Below are 17,047 nucleotides of genomic sequence, written 5' to 3'. Positions count from 1 at the left end.
GGGTAGACGTTATTAAAATGCTAAATAATTGATAGTTTAATTAATAATATAAATATTAACTTCTGGCCGCAGCTGTATCCCTTCTAGCAACAACACACAGTATCATTATGAGCCAGTAGAGGACGCTCGTGAACAGGATTTTTAGTTTTCACACAGCATGCAGGACTGGAAACTAATTAGTCGAGATGAAACACACTTTCAAACAGACTTTTCAAGCATATTATCGACATTACAAACAGATGTCATCCCACAAAGGTACGTTTGCTGCTGAAATGTGACATTTTTAGGAAAATACACACATGATTTTAAACACTATAGTATTCAATTGACTTCCTATTCCTTACTGTAGCCTATTTTTATATGTGAACAACCAATATGGCAATATATGTCCTCTATATATGTTCAACATGATGTTATATAGCGTTATAGAGTGTAAAAGTAGGCTATGTAAATAAGATTGAAGTAAAAAAACGCAAAGTCAGTAATTGTAAATAAGATTATTAATGTTTAACTGAGGGTTCAATGGTTAGGCTGAATGCAGCGCTAAACAAACAGTTTCCTATTGATTCTCTCATTCTTTTTGATGGAGGAGTTCATTTACGAGAAGTACAATAACAAAAAACAGATCCTGGAAAAGAAATTATTATTTAGTTTGTGCACAAATGATTGTTTACTGATAAAATACGATGTAATTAAATATATTAAAAGTTACGTTGAAAAGTTATTTGTATATAAATATTAATATACAGTTATAGACAAAATTATTCACCCTCCTGTGAAATTTTTATGCTTTTATAAAATGTTTTAGTGATGATATTTTGACAGTAATTCCAATATTTTTTTCTTCTGGAAAAGTATTTTGTATTTTAGTTTGGCTGCAACCATTTTTTAAGGTTTCAAAACTATTTTAAGGTCAATATTATTAGCCCCCCTCATGCAATATTAGTTTTGGATTGTCTCCAGAATAAACCACTGTTATACAATGACTTGCCTAATTACCCTAACTTTACCCTAATTAACCTAGTTAAGCCTTTAAATGTCACTTTAAGCTGAATACTAGTGTCTGGAAGAATATCGAGTCTAATATTATTTACTGTCATCATGGAAAAGAGAAAATAAATCAGTTATTAGAGATGAGTTATTAAAACTATTATGATTAGAAATGTGTTGAAATATACTTTTCTCTGTTGAAGAACACTTCAAATAATTAAAGATTTATTGTAAACTAGTATTGCTAGTAGTAGATATTCTTCTGTCTTATTCTGAACATTGTCATTGGACAGGGGAGGAGTTGCTGTGTTGTTCAAGGGTTTAAGGTCTAATACTGTATTATCTGGTCTGTAATGGTTTGCCTGACGTTAACTTACAATGCACAGCTTTCTAGGAGTAAATTCAGCAGTACTTTGCCTGGGCATTTTATGGTATGTACGATTTAGAAATTCTGAGCGTTAATATAAAGTTATTTTCCTAATTTCCAGTGTTATTAATTGTTGTTTGTTATTGTTGTTGTTGTCAGTAAGTCCACACCATTCAGAGAATTAATATAGTGTCACTATTAAATTAACTACTGAGTAATATTAATCAATTATATGTGCTTGCTTGAGGTTAGAATGAGGTTTAAGTTTAGTTGCATGATATTATACATAACTCGTTGTAATTTCTAATGCTATAGTAAGTGCATTGAACATGTGTAATTACATCACCTTAAATTAAGGTGTTAGTCTTATCTAAATAATAATTAGCCCTCATGCGACATTTTGTGAAAAAGTGCTGTTTAATGGAGAGAAGAAATAGTTTTATAACTGGTTTTAATACATATTATTAATATTAATATTATTATTATTATTATTATTATTATTATTATTATTATTATTATTATTATTATTATTATTATTGTTATTATTATTATTATTATTATTATTATTATTATTGTTGTTTTTATTATTATTATTATTATTATTATTATTATTATTATTATTATTATTATTATTATTATTATTGTTGTTGTTGTTGTTGTTGTTATTATTATTATTATTATTATTATTATTGTTTTTATTATTATTATTATCATTATTATTATTATTATTATTATTATTATTATTGTTTTTATTATTATTATTATTATTATTATTATTATTATTGTTGTTGTTTTTATTATTATTATTATTATTATTTTTATTATTATTATTATTATTATTATTATTATTATCATTATTATTATTATTATTATTATTATTATTATTATTGTTTTTATTATTATTATTATTATTATTATTATTGTTGTTGTTGTTTTTATTATTATTATTATTATTATTATTATTTTTATTATTATTATTATCATTATCATTATTATTATTATTATTATTATTATTATTAATAATAATAATAATAATAATAATAATACGGTGGCTCAGTGGTTAGCGATGGTTCGAGTCCCGGCTGGGTCAGTTGGCATTTCTGAGTTTGGATGTTCTCCCCGTGTTGGTGTGGGTTTCCTCCAGGTGCTCCGGTTTCCCCCACAGTCCAAACACATGCGCTATAGGGGAATTGATGAACTAAACTGGACGTAGTGTATGTGTGTGAATGAGTGTTTCCCAGTGTAGGGTTGCAGCTGCAAGGGCATCCACTGTGTGAAACATATGCTGGAATAGTTGGTGGTTCATTCCGCTGTGGCGGCCCCTGATTAATAAAGGGACTAAGCTAAAGGAAAATGAATGATTAATAATGATAAAAATAAGAGTGAGGATATTTTTCACAGTATTTCCTATTATATTTAATATTTTTCTTCTGGAAAATGTTTTATTTCTTTTAGTTTGGCTAGAATAATAAAAATATATATATTTTTAAAAACCCTCTTAAGAATTTAGTTTTTCAATTGGCTGCAGAATAGTTCACTGTTGTCCATCAGACATCGATGCTCAACAATATTTTGCTCATCCCTCACACAATCTACATTGTAAAAGCACTACAGAAATAAAGGTGTATTGAATATTACTGCATAATATCAGCATTTTTGGAGACACTGTGCATCCGTTGTTTCAATTTCAATCTGTTTGCAGCTGTAGTTCATCGTTTAGCAGTGCCGACCCGGCGCCTAAAGACCCAGTGGACTGTTCACTGTCTGAGTGGTCTTCATGGACTCGTTGTGACCCCTGCCTAAAAAAAAGGGTGAGTTTCTGCACATTGTACCCTTTTCTGTCTGGCCGTTTCAATATTGACTTATTAACAATAGCAAAATCATTGGGTGCATTGCTCGCAGTATAAAAAACAAGCCACGCCCACTCATTTAATATTCCGTTTATCCAGGAACTGCATAACAATATTAGTAAAAATGATTGCAGCTTCTGCTTCATGTGAACTTTAAAGGTCATTCATGTATTTAAATTAATTTCTCACATTCTCTATTGAAGACAGGTTAGGACTGCAGACAGGCCAGTCCAATACCTGTATCCTCTGCAGCCAGGACTTAATGTGTGCAGAATGTTGTTCTGCATTGTCTTGTTGAATTATGCATGGGCGTCCCTGAAGAAGTGTCTAAAGAAATCTCTGTGTAGTTTTTAGCATTAATGGAGCATCACAGAAGTGTACGTTACCTTTGCTGACGGAACTTGACTATGACAGACCCTGGTTTTTATTGCTGGTAACAGTCTGAATGATCCATTTCTTCTTTAGTCCGGAACACAGTGTCCATTTCTCTCAAAAAATACCTGAAATACTGCTTCATCTGAGCACAGTACATGTTTCCACTGTGTGATGGTCCATCCAAGATGCCTCCGAGCAGAGAAGTCAACAGGACTTCTGGACACTGTTAACATAGGGCTTCCTTTTGGCACGGTACAGTTTTCACATTTCATTTGTGGATGTAACTGTATTGTGGTACTTGACAAAGGTTTGCTGCAGTAGTCCTGAGCTCATGTGGTGTTACGGCTTATAGATGAATGAGGATTCTTGATGCAGCGCCCCCTGAGGGATCGGAGATCACAGTTGTTCAGCTTAGGCTTGCCTTGTCCTTTACACACTGAAATTCCTTCAGATTTTTAATGATGTTCTGCACTGTTGAAGCTGAAATTTCCAGATGTCTTCCTATCGTTCTTTGAGGAACATTTCAATAATGTTCTTACTCATTTACTGAGTATTTACTGGCGATCCTCGGCCCATCTTTGCTCCTAGAGGACTAGACCTTTCTTGGATGCTGCTTTTGTACCAGATCATAATTATAATCACCTGTTGACATCACCTGTTTCCAGGGCTGGAGCAAGATGAACTGCCGCTCTAGTCAAAGGACTATCACGCCGCCCTCAACCTGAAAGTGAAAACAAAAGTGACCATTTCATGAAGTGAGGACAGTGGGGTCGCGGATGAAAGTAAGGACGGGTGAGGGGAGGGTTGCGCGTTTGCCGGCCTCACTATCCTGCCGCCCTGGTGGTGGGGTGGGCGGTTGGTTTGCCGCCCTCACTATCCTGCCGCCCTGGTGGTGGGGTGGGTAGGGGCGGTTGGTTTGCTGCCCTCACTATCCTGCCGCCCTGGTGGTGGGGTGGGTAGGAGCGGTTGGTTTGCCGCCCTCACTATCCTGCCGCCCTGGTGGTGGGGTGGGTAGGGGCGGTTGGTTTGCCGCCCTCACTATCCTGCCGCCCTGGTGGTGGGGTGGGTAGGGGCGGTTGGTTTGCCGCCCTCACTATCCTGCCGCCCTGGTGGTGGGGTGGGTAGGAGCGGTTGGTTTGCCGCCCTCACTATCCTGCCGCCCTGGTGGTGGGGTGGGCGGTTGGTTTGCCGCCCTCACTATTATGCTGCTCTAGGTGGTCGCCTAGGTCACCTCTATGGACATCCCGGCCCTGCCTGTTTCACATCACATAATTATTTCACCAGTTCACCCAAACTGCTCCTGTCACAACTTATTTTGGAGTGTGTTGCAGGTCTGAATGTCAGGAGAGGATGAATATTTACAAATGAAATGACGTTGACCAGACAAAACATGAAATGTTCTGTATTCATATTGTCTGTAATGAGATACTAGTCACAGTCAATTTGGAAATCACTACTTGTACATGTTTTTGATGGTTCTGCTCTGCTATCTTCAGTTTCGCTATGCCACACTGATCCAGCCATCTGAGTTTGGAGGAGAACCGTGTCAAAATAATGGTCGAGAGGAGGAATCGTGTACAGCTCCAGCTCGATTCGCCTGCCAGAAGTCCACTGCTGTCTGCCAGGGCTTCCGTTGCACGGTCACAGGTGAGCCTTAGCTATATATCAAAATAATAGATATTCGAGATGTTACAGGTCCTACAAAGTGCTCTGAAATGTGCAGTTTTTTATTTAATGTTTGACATATTCTCAACTGAAACTGAGAGGGCGGGGCATAGAGTAGCTCCTCCCCTTTTTAAAAAGCCAATAGCATTTTGTTTTATCGTCGCTCTCCCAGTGAGAGTGGTTGAGCTCAAGCACATCAAATGAACAGCCAATGAGAAGAAGGGGCGGGACATGTCAAACACTAGAGAGCATTTAATTGGATATGATTTGTGAAGTATGAGGTGACGTGAATAAAACCGCTCATCCATTTAGGCTGAAGTGACAAACTACAAGCTTTACATGTTTATATCAGTTTTATATCTTCTAAGCACAAATTTTGTCACTGTTTTGGAGCACACTAGGTAGTAGACATCATAAAAACTAACAATACTGATATTGACATCTAAAATACAACTATTTTAATTTCATGGGACCTTTAAATTAGTATATTTTCTTGTAGGATGGCTACTAAGCACATGTAATATTTGTGTGTGTTGTGTGTCAGGCCGCTGTGTGCTGGAGAATCTGCGCTGTAATGGAGATGATGACTGTGGAGACGGATCTGATGAACAGGACTGTAAGAAAGTCTACAAAGCTTGTAATCAGCCCACAGAGGAGTATTACGGCATCGAGAATCTTGCCAAAGGGTGCGTGTGTTTAATACACTCCTGTACTACTAACCCATTCCTGTCGCACTTTGAAAATGCACATCATTGATGGATGTTCAGTGCTTTTCATTTTTATTGTTATTGTAGTTATTATTTTTATTAATTTTTTTTTATTATTATTATTGTAATTATTATTATTATTATTATTATTATTATTATTATTATTATTATTATTATTATTATTATTATTATTGTTGTTGTTGTTGTTATTATTGTGTATTTTTTCATTTTGCTGATCTCCCAACCACCCCTTATTGTTATTTTTATTTATTTTTATTTATTTATTTTATTTTATTTTTTTTATTTTTATGATCTCCCAAACTCATTATTATCATTATTATTATTATTATTATTATATATTATTATTATTATTATTATGTATTTTTTCATTTTGCTGATCTCCCAACCACCTCTTATCATTATTATTATCATTATTATTATTATTATTATTATTATTATGTATTTTTTTATTTTCCTGATTTCCCAACCACCTCTTATTGTTATTATTATTTATTTATTTTTATTATTTTTATTATTTTTATTTTTTTATGATCTCCCAAACTCATTATTATTATTATTATTATTATTATTATTATTATTATTGTTGTTGTTGTTGTTATTATGTATTTTTTCATTTTGTCATTTTGCTGATCTCCCAACCACCTCTTATTGTTATTATTATTATTTCTATTTATTTATTAATTTTTTCATTTTTATGATCTCCCAACCTCATTATTATTATTATTATTTAGTTTTTTTCCCCTGATCTCCCAACCACCTCTTATTGTTGTTTTTATTTATTTATTTATTTATTTATTTATTTATTTATTTATTTATTTATTTATTTATTTTTATGATCTCCCAAACTCATTATTATTATTGTTATTATTATTATTATTATTAGTCATTTTCCTGATCTCCCATCCTCCTCCTCTGTATTATTATTATTATTATTATTATTATTATTATTATTATTATTATTGTTATTTTTTAGTTGTTCTTCTTATATACAAATCTATATAATGCTAATAAATATAATTGCTTAACTAATAATTTAGTAATTAGAATAGCTAAATTAATTGTCTAATCAATGAAAAATCTGTATTTTTTATTGTAACACATTTTATTATTGTGTGTTTTATTGTTATATGTTTGTTTACTGCAGTTTTTAGCTAAAATGAACACTAATTACACTAACCTTTTCACACTAATGATATTTACAAGGACATATTATCCACAAATAGATAAATTTTGTACAAATAAATAATAAAATAACAGTATTTGTATTTGTACTCAAATTCACGTAAAGCACGCTTCCAAAAGTAATGTAAAATCAAACTAAAACTACATGGTGGCAGGAAGCAACGTGAATCTGAAACGTGCAACAAAAACACACCCTAAGAATCGTTTTTCAGATTCGCAAAAATACAGACAAGCGCCCTCTAGTGGATTTGTCATCTGAAGCGTGCAACAAAACAGATTTTAGTAAAATATTTATGTAAAATATTTCACGTTGCGCAATAATATAGCATCTGATATGCATTTTCATTGTTGTTCTTGCACTTGCTGCAAATCTAGAACATCTTGAATCCCTAGATATGAGGACATCATTTATTTTTTGTTCATAGGTTCAACATTTTGAATGGTAAAATGGAAGCTGTGGTACTTGACAACCGATATTACGCTGGCGGCTGCCTGCCTCATTTTATCCAGGACGTCCGCTTTAGGAAGCCATATAATTTACAACAGTACACAATAGAGGTAAGCGGCATGTTTGACCTAAGCTGAGGCTTATATGTGACTATTTTTACTTTGCAATTAAATCCCGAGCAGCATGGTAGCTCAGTGGTTAGCACTGCCACCTCACAGCAAGAAGGTCGCTGGTTCGAGTCCTGGCTGGGTCAGTTGGCATTTCTGAATGGAGTTTGCATGTTCTTGCCGTGTTGGCGTGGGTTTCCCCCGGGTGCTCCGGATTCCCCCACAGTCCAAACACATGCGCTATAGGGGAATTGGATGAACTTAATTGGCCGAAGTGTATGAGTGTGTGTGTAAATGAGTGTATATGGGTGTTTCCCAGTACTGGGTTGCAGCTGGAAGGGCGTCCGCTGTGTAAAACACATGCTGGATAAGCTGTGGCGACCTCTGATGAATGAAGGGACTAAGCCGAAGGAAAATGAATGATTGGTTGTTAACTTTGGTGGCCTTTAAGTTCAGTTTTTATGGTATATCTGTGTGTGAATCTAAATGATGTGTCTTTGTTACTTCCAGACGAAGGGCTCGTATGATTTCAACATGAAGGAATATGATTCCTACAGTGAATACTTCAAGAGCGAAAGTCATGCAACTTTGTCCAAAACCAGTGTGTCTATTGGATTTGCTTACCCCAATGCCTTTGACTTCAGCTTTGCCTATAATGACCACAAATACAAGCGCTCAGTCAAGAAGATGCGCACATATTCAGGGACGGTGAGTGTTTTTCTGAGGCTAAGGGGATAATAATACTGTAGATTGAACTATGTTAATGTTTATGACAGAAAATGAGACAATGTGTTTGAAGAAACTAAAATGTTTACATATTAATATTAAGTTTTAGTCTTAAGGTTAATAATAGGCTATCTAATCCTTATATATGGGATCTGCTGTATATATTGAGCTCAGGTGCTTCTTTATAAATCTGTTGTATTTTTATTTTGAATAAGCAAATTTCAGTGTTTTATTTTAAGCTCTCTATAGAGAGTTCAAGTGCTTCTCTTATTTTAATAATGCATTTTATTTTGTTTTTGTTGTTATTATTTAATGCTCCCGATATAGAGCTCAGGTTTAAATTATTTTTTTCTCTGTAAATCAGTTGGATTTTAATAAAATTTTAATGAAGTTATTTTTTATAGAGAGTTCAGATGCTTCTCTTGTGTTTTTAATTGTTATGTTTATTATTATTATTATTGTTATTGTTATTATTATTATTATTATTATTATTATGTTTATTATTATTATTATTATTATTATTATTATTATTATTATTATTATTATTATTATTATTATGTTTATTATTATTATTATTATTATTATTATTATTATTATTATGTTTATTATTATTATTATTATTATTATTATTATTATTATTATTATTATTATTATGTTTATTATTATTATTATTATTATTATTATTATTATTATTATTATTATGTTTATTATTATTATTATTATTATTATTATTATTATGTTTATTATGTTTATTATTATTATTATTATTATTATTATTATTATTATGTTTATTATTATTATTATGTTTATTATTATTATTATTATGTTTATTATGTTTATTATTATTATTATTGTTATTATGTTTTATTATTATTATTATTATTATTATTATTATTATTATTATGTTTATTATTATTATTATGTTTATTATTATTATGTTTATTATTATTATTATTATTATTATTATTATTATTATTATTATTATTATTATTATTATGTTTATTATTATTATTATTATTATTATTATTATTATTATTATTATTATTATAGTTATGTTTATTATTATTATTATTATTATTATGTTTATTATGTTTATTATTATTATTATTATTATTATTATTATTATTATTATTATTATTATTATTATTATTATTATGTTTATTATTATTATTATTATTATTATTATTATTATTATGTTTATTATTATTATGTTTATTATTATTATGTTTATTATGTTTATTAGTATTATTATTATTATTATTATTATTGTTATTATTATTATTATTATTGTTATTATTATTATGTTTATTATTATTATTATTATTATTATTATTATTATTATTATTATTATTATTATTATTATGTTTATTATGTTTATTATTATTATGTTTATTATTATTATTATTATTATGTTTATTATGTTTATTAGTATTATTATTATTATTATTATTATTATTATTATTGTTATTAATGTTATTATTATTATTATTATTAATATTGTTTTAGTTTAGTTTAGTTTAGTTTAGTTTAGTTTAGTTTAGTTTAGTTTGATTGTTGAATTTTGTGAATAAGCCATATCTGAATATTTTAATTTTTGCCAATTTAAACATTTTTTTATTTTTATTTTATGCTCCATATAATGATCTCAGGTGCTTTTATTTTATATAATTTTTTGGTGAAGCTCAGGTGCTTCTCTTGTATTTTTCAATTATTTTTTATTTTAGCTTCAAATGTAGATTTTTATTTATTTATTTATTTTTTATTCTCTCTATATACAGTAGATCTCAGGTGCTTCTCTTGTATTTTTAATTATTTATTTTATTTAAATGTATATATTTATTTTTTGTAGTCATTCATGAGTTTTTGTTTTGTGTTGTCCTCAGAAAAACAAGTTCATCCGTGCTCACTCTGAGCTCGAGGTCGCTCGCTACGCTTTAAAACCACAAAACCTGATGCTACACCCTGAGTTTGTGTCCCGACTGCAGGCGCTGCCGCTGGAGTACTCATACGGAGAATACCGGCAGATCTACCAAGACTACGGCACACATTTCATCAAGGAAGCAACTCTGGGTGGAGAATTTGAGTACACTGTTATCCTCAATGACGAGAAGTTCGAGAAATCTGGTAGGAAAATGAAAGAAACACGAATAAGATCATAAAAAATACTCATTTATAATAGTAATAAAGTAATTTATTATAAATACTGTAGTGTTTTTGATCCATACAATAGTAAAGTACTTGCATTAATCTGTTACAGTAATTATATTGTTATTATAGTAACACTGCAACTATAGTAATCTAAACAAATGACCCAATACTGTAGTTTTCTACAACTACAGAGTCTATATAATACTACAATCCACCAGAGTTTACTGTAGTAAAAACAAAAGTGTACAACAGTATTTATTACAATCTATGAGAGTTGATACTACAGTATACTGGAGCATTCATTACAACCAAAGTGTTGTAAATAGTATTATACAGTATAATATACCGTACTTTACTGTAGTATGATTCAAAAACACTGTAGTATTGGCTCTGAATTACTATGGTATTTTTCGTGTCATGTGGCCTATGATTTTAAAGGTTGTGCTTGTACTGAATGTGAGGGTTTTTTCTTTCATTATAGGCTACTCGCTTGACGAAACCAAGAAATGTGTGCAGGCTGGGCTTAAAGCTGGAGTCCAAGTTAAAAAGATCTATGTGGGACTAGGACTTTCAGGTGGAAGCTGTGAAGGCCTGCTGAAAGAGATCGGAGGTCAGCAGAAAAAACATTCAGCCACTTCAGCTTTCCAGTCACAGACATTGCAGGAGATTGATTAAACAACAATATTAAAGAAATTAATTGCTAACAGAAAACCGTCTTAACTTCTAAGATACATGTGGGACATTGCATATTGTATCATGATAACCACTGTAGTTCAAAAACATTTACGGTAATTAAATTGTAAGTCACTTTGGACAAAAGCATCTGCTAAATGACTAAATGTAAACAGATTTTTATTTATTTATTTATTTTATATTTTTAATGTATTTATTATTACTTAATTATTTGTTATTATTTATTATTATTTTATTATTAATTAATTATTTATTTATTATTATTTATTGTTATTTATCTATTCAGTTATTTATTTATTTGTTATTATTAATTAATTTATTTAGTTTTTATTATACCTTATTTATTTGTAATTAATTTATTTATAATTATTTATTTATTTATCATTTGTTATTATTATTTAATAATTAATTAATTAATTAATTATAATTTGTTTATTTATTATTATGATTATTTATTTGTTTGTTATTTCTTATTGTTTATTTATTTATTATTATTATTATTAATAGAACTATTATTTCATTTATTAATTTATCATTTTTCTAATTATTTTTATTACTTATTATTAATTAAATAATACATTGCTTGTCTTGTTATTATTATTATTATTTGTTTTGTTATTTCTTTATTTATTGTTTGTTTGTCATTATTAGTAGTTAATTTATTTAGTATTTATTTGTTGTTATTTATTTATTTTGTCATTTTTTAATAAATTTTTATTCATTTAATTATTTTTCTTTATTTTTATTTATCATTATTTATTTATTTATTTATTTATTTACAATTTATTATTAAGTAATTAATTTATTTAGTATTATTTGTTTGTTTATTTGTTGTTGTTTATTATTATTATTACTAAAATAATGTTATTTTTTATTTATTAATTTATTATTTTTATTAATTTACTTAATACCTGTTATTATTAATTAATTAATTAATTATTGTTATTATTCTTGTTTTAATTTGTTTATTATTATTATTATTATTATTATTATTATTAACTAATTTATTATTTATTTGTTCATTTTTATTTACTTATTATTATTTTTACAAATTTATTTATGTACTAGTGTCTTGCTAAATAACTTGTAAACTATTATGTAAAAGGACAAAAGAAATGTTATGTATATAAATATTATGTTCATAAACGTGTTGAAAAGGTTGAAATTGAAACACCTTCGAGCCGTTTCTCCACCTGAGAGAATTACCTACCTAATAATTTCTGCGTGAGCAATAAATGTCTGAGCTCATCATTAATATAAAATCCTGTTTTGGCCTTTCAGATTCCACTAAGGAGAGGGATATGGTGGAAGATGTGTTTATTGTGGTCAAAGGGGGCGACAGTGAGACCGTCTCCCGTCTGGCGGCGAAACAGCTGCCGACTCCAGACATCATGCAGATGTGGGGAGAAGCCGTCTTCTACAATCCAGAGTTTATAAGCAAGAAGGTGAACAATTACACAGTGCAGGATGTAGAAAGAGCTCAAACAAGTGCACTGACTGTCAGTCAAATGACAAATACTGAACATTTCAGTGGAAAACACGCACACAAACACGCACACACACACACACACACACACTTACAGCATGAAGTGAGCAGTGTAAAGAGCCTCTATTATTGCTCCATCTGTTCTCCAAACCACATGTACACCCTTTTTCACTGTGTTCAACTTTAATATCCTGTCTGCAGATCGAACCGATTTATGAGCTGGTGCCACCACGAGACGCAAACGCAAACATCCTAAAGAGAAACCTGAGGAGAGCTCTGTCAGAGTACCTGAGTGAAAGCAGCGCCTGCCGATGCTCACCGTGTCTTAATAACGGCCTGGCGGTGCTCAAGGGTGAGAGCAACCACACACCACTAATCACCAAAGACAGAAAACTTAGCGGCGTTTACATTACCTATAATGATTATCTGACCTTATCTATTGACATCCAAAATGGCTGATCATATGCGTTATTATGTCAGTGGCCAGTGTTGGGGAAAGTTACTTTTAAATAAAATGCCATACAATATTATTTGTTATTATTAATTAATTTATTATTATTTATTTGTTATTATTATTTATTTAATTGTTATAATTTATTATTTGTTTGTTTATTTATTGTTGATTAATTATTTATTTATGTATTATTTGTTATTATTTATTTATTTATTTATTTATATATTTATTTATTATAATATATTATTTGTTTATTTATTTATTGTTGTTTATTTATTTTTGTATTATTTGTTATTATTATTTATTTAATTGTTATAATTTATTATTTTTTTGTTTATTTATTGTTGATTAATTATTTATTTATGTATTATTTGTTATTATTTATTTATTTATTTATATATTTATTTATTATAATATATTATTTGTTTATTTATTTATTGTTGTTTATTTATTTTTGTATTATTTGTTATTATTATTTATTTATTTGTTATAATTTATTATTTGTTTATTTGTTTATTTATTTATTGTTGTTTATTTATTTATGTAATATTTGTTATTATTGTTTATTTATTTATTTGTTATAATTTATTGTTTGTTTATTTGTTTATTTATTTATTGTTGTTTATTTATTTATGTATTATTTGTTATTGTTGTTTATTTATTTTTTATAATTTATAATTTTTTATTTATTTATTGTTGTTTATTTATTTATTTATTGTTTTATTTATTTATTTATTTATTTATGTATTTGTTATTCATTCATTTATTCATTTTCTTTTTCGGCTTAGTCCCATTATTAATCTGGGGTCGCCACAGCGGAATTAACCGCCAATTTATCCAGCATTTGTTTTACGCAGCAGATGCCCTTCCAGCTGCAACCCGTCACTGGGAAAGTATTTGTTATTATTAATAATAATTAATTAATTTATGTATTATTTGTTATTATTGTTTGTTTATTTATTTGTTATAATTTAGAATTTATTTATTGTTATTTATTTATTTATTGTTGTATTTATTTATTTATTATTATTAATAATAATTAAATAATAATTATTGTTATTATTTGTTATTATTGTCTATTTTTATTTATTTATTTGTTATTATTTATTCTTTATTTATTGTTTGTTATTATTATTAATTAATTAAATAATTTTATTTACTTATTTATCTATTTATTTTTTTTTACAAATGTATTATCTTTCAAAATGACCACTAAATGAGTTACAATATTGAGTTAGTCCCCAATAAAGTAACTAGTTGCGCTACTTAGTTACTTTTATGGTAAGTAATGTTGCATTACTTTTGAGTTACTTTTGCGTTACTTTTTCTTGCCTGGCTGAGGCTTGATCTCTTTCAGAACTTGTAGGGGTTTAACTATTGTTACTATGATAAAATAATACAACTGAATTTTATTTTTAATCCATTATTAGGCATTAACTAAGAAATGAATACAGAAAGATGGATTGTTTTCATTTTCATTGTTAGTTAAATTAACCGATGTTAACAAATTGAGCCTTATACTGTACAGTGTTAATGAACAATAGGCCTATAAATTGTATTTATGACATATTTGACGTGTATTATTTTATATGATATTTATGATCAATAATTCAGCAGACAGTAGGCCAGAATAATAATGTGAAACTCAAGCATTTGTTTACTATGATTATCCTTATCATTTATTATGGACACCAATCTAAATATTGATAAAATTATCCCCAAAGTGGCGAGATGGTGGCTCAGTGGTTAGCACTGTGGCCTCACAGCAAGAAGGTTGCCATTTCGAGTCCCGGATGCACCAGTTGGCTTTTCTGTGTGGAGTTTGCATGTTCTCCCTGTGTTGGCGTGGGTTTAGGGGAATTGATTAACTAAATTGGACATAGGGTATGAGTGTGTATAGGTGTATGAACCAGTACTTTGCTCCTGCTGGAAGGGCATCCACTGCATAAAACATATGCTGGAATAGTTGGCGGTTCATTCCGCTGTGGAGACCCCTGATAAATCAGAGACTAAGCCGAAGGAAAATTAATGAATGGTCTCTAAATGTTTAAATAATAAATCATTATTCACTGCATTTTGAAATGCACAGTATAAACACTGTGCATGTTCATTATCATGATATATTGAATTATTGAGTAATGAGTCATTAATAATAGCTATGAATCATTTTTTTCTCTGTCTTCATTTCTTCTCATTATAGGCACAAGATGTACTTGTGTTTGTCCAGCGGGTGTTAAAGGAGTGAGCTGTGAGATAACTCAAAGAAAAGGTTTGTCAGTGTGCTCTGCTGTTTTGCTAAATCCAATGTAATGCAATCAATGTGGATGTCCATTAAGTCAAAAAACATTGATAAAACCTCAAGTTTGCATTATAAAACTGATACGTCACATTAGGGCTGGGTGATATGGCCAAAAACGCCTTTATAGTCACTTTTCACACTCACTGGACAGTTATTGGTATTTATTAACATCTGCACATTTACGCACGGTTGCAAGCTCCCTATTTAAATTCCACTTTAGTTCAGCTATTTTTAATTGAACTTTTTAATTGTGCATAGTGTCAATCAATATCTATGTTTGCTTGTTGTGGTTTGGAATATAATTATTATTACCTCATTGGCCGATTACTTTGCTTGTTTTAAGGAACAACTCACTTAATTTTGACACATCATTACTTAAAGCAAGACAATATATAAACAGCGGGGGAAATAAGTGTTGAACATGTCACCATTTTTATCGGAAAACATATTTTTAAAGGTGCCGTTGACTTGAAATTTTCACCAGATGTTGATAACAACCAAAGAAACCCTGTAAATGCGAAGAAAACAAATCCAATTAGTTTACAAATGAAGTTCTGTGTAATAAAACTAAACGACACAGAGAAAAAGTATTGAACACATGAAAAAAGGAAGGTGTAGTTCTGCAGTGAACGCCCAGACAGCAGCTGAAATCTCTCAGTTCTTCAGCAACCCTCTGCCCTTCCTCGGTGTAAATGAATATCAGCTGCTTCCGTCCAACATCTACATTAGCAGGAGGATGAAGATGAAACCAGGGTGGACATTTCAGCAGGATAATGATCCAATGAGTTTTGTTTATCCAAACTGAGCTTTATTTTTGTATTTTCTATTGGATTGGAGTGAGGTGGGCCATTCTGCAGCTTGATTTTCTTGCTCTGAAAGCATCTGAGAGTCTCCTTGGCTGTGTTTTGGATCATTATCTCCCATAATGCAATTCAAAAGCATAAATAAATGGGGATAAAATAAAAACATGTATCACTAAATACATAAAACTGCTAATTCACCAATATTTTTCACAGTGTAGGGCCTTCAGTCAATGCTTAGGACAAAAACTTCAATTGCAAACAAATGCTAATCATTGTCATTTGATTTCTCTTGTTATCCAAACATGTACAGGTTTGGCAATAGATGGAAACTGGAGCTGCTGGTCTTCATGGTCGAGCTGCTCAGGAAAGATCCAACATCGCACCCGTCAGTGTAACAATCCAGCCCCACACAACGGTGGAGTAACATGTGCTGGAGCTCAGGAGGAGTCAGCGGATTGTGTCTAAAGTGTGTTATTTACTAGGTAGAAACTGATTACATTGTGTCCTAACACAGTTGAAGTCAGGATTATGAGTCCTCCTGTTATTCCTGTTATATATAAGTGTTATTCCCCAATTTCTGTTCTACGGAGAGATTTTTTTCAACACATTTCTAAACATAACTCATCTCTAATAACTGATTTCTTTTATCTTCACCATGATGACAGTAAATAATATTACACTAGATATTCTTCAAGACACTAGTATTCAGCTTAAAGTGACATTTAA

The 17,047-nt window shown here is 29.8% G+C and overlaps 1 protein-coding gene across 1 annotated transcript; it reads left to right on the top strand.

The window, feature by feature from the left end:
• Positions 1–1,315: 1,315 nt before the first annotated feature.
• c8b (complement component 8, beta polypeptide) lies at positions 1,316–16,844 on the top strand. The gene is made up of 12 exons (XM_056465547.1): positions 1,316–1,421; positions 3,060–3,168; positions 5,079–5,229; positions 5,792–5,933; positions 7,583–7,715; positions 8,223–8,420; positions 10,322–10,562; positions 11,068–11,196; positions 12,561–12,724; positions 12,967–13,117; positions 15,420–15,488; positions 16,632–16,844. The coding sequence occupies exons 1-12, from the start codon at positions 1,369–1,371 to the stop codon at positions 16,784–16,786; spliced, it is 1,695 nt and encodes a 564-aa protein (XP_056321522.1). The 5' UTR covers positions 1,316–1,368; the 3' UTR covers positions 16,787–16,844.
• The last annotated feature ends 203 nt before the right edge of the window (positions 16,845–17,047 follow it).

The sequence above is a fragment of the Danio aesculapii genome, chromosome 2 (assembly GCF_903798145.1).
Source record: "Danio aesculapii chromosome 2, fDanAes4.1, whole genome shotgun sequence".
In the NCBI taxonomy this organism is placed as follows: domain Eukaryota; kingdom Metazoa; phylum Chordata; class Actinopteri; order Cypriniformes; family Danionidae; genus Danio; species Danio aesculapii.
This window is presented reverse-complemented; position numbering and strand designations above follow the sequence as displayed.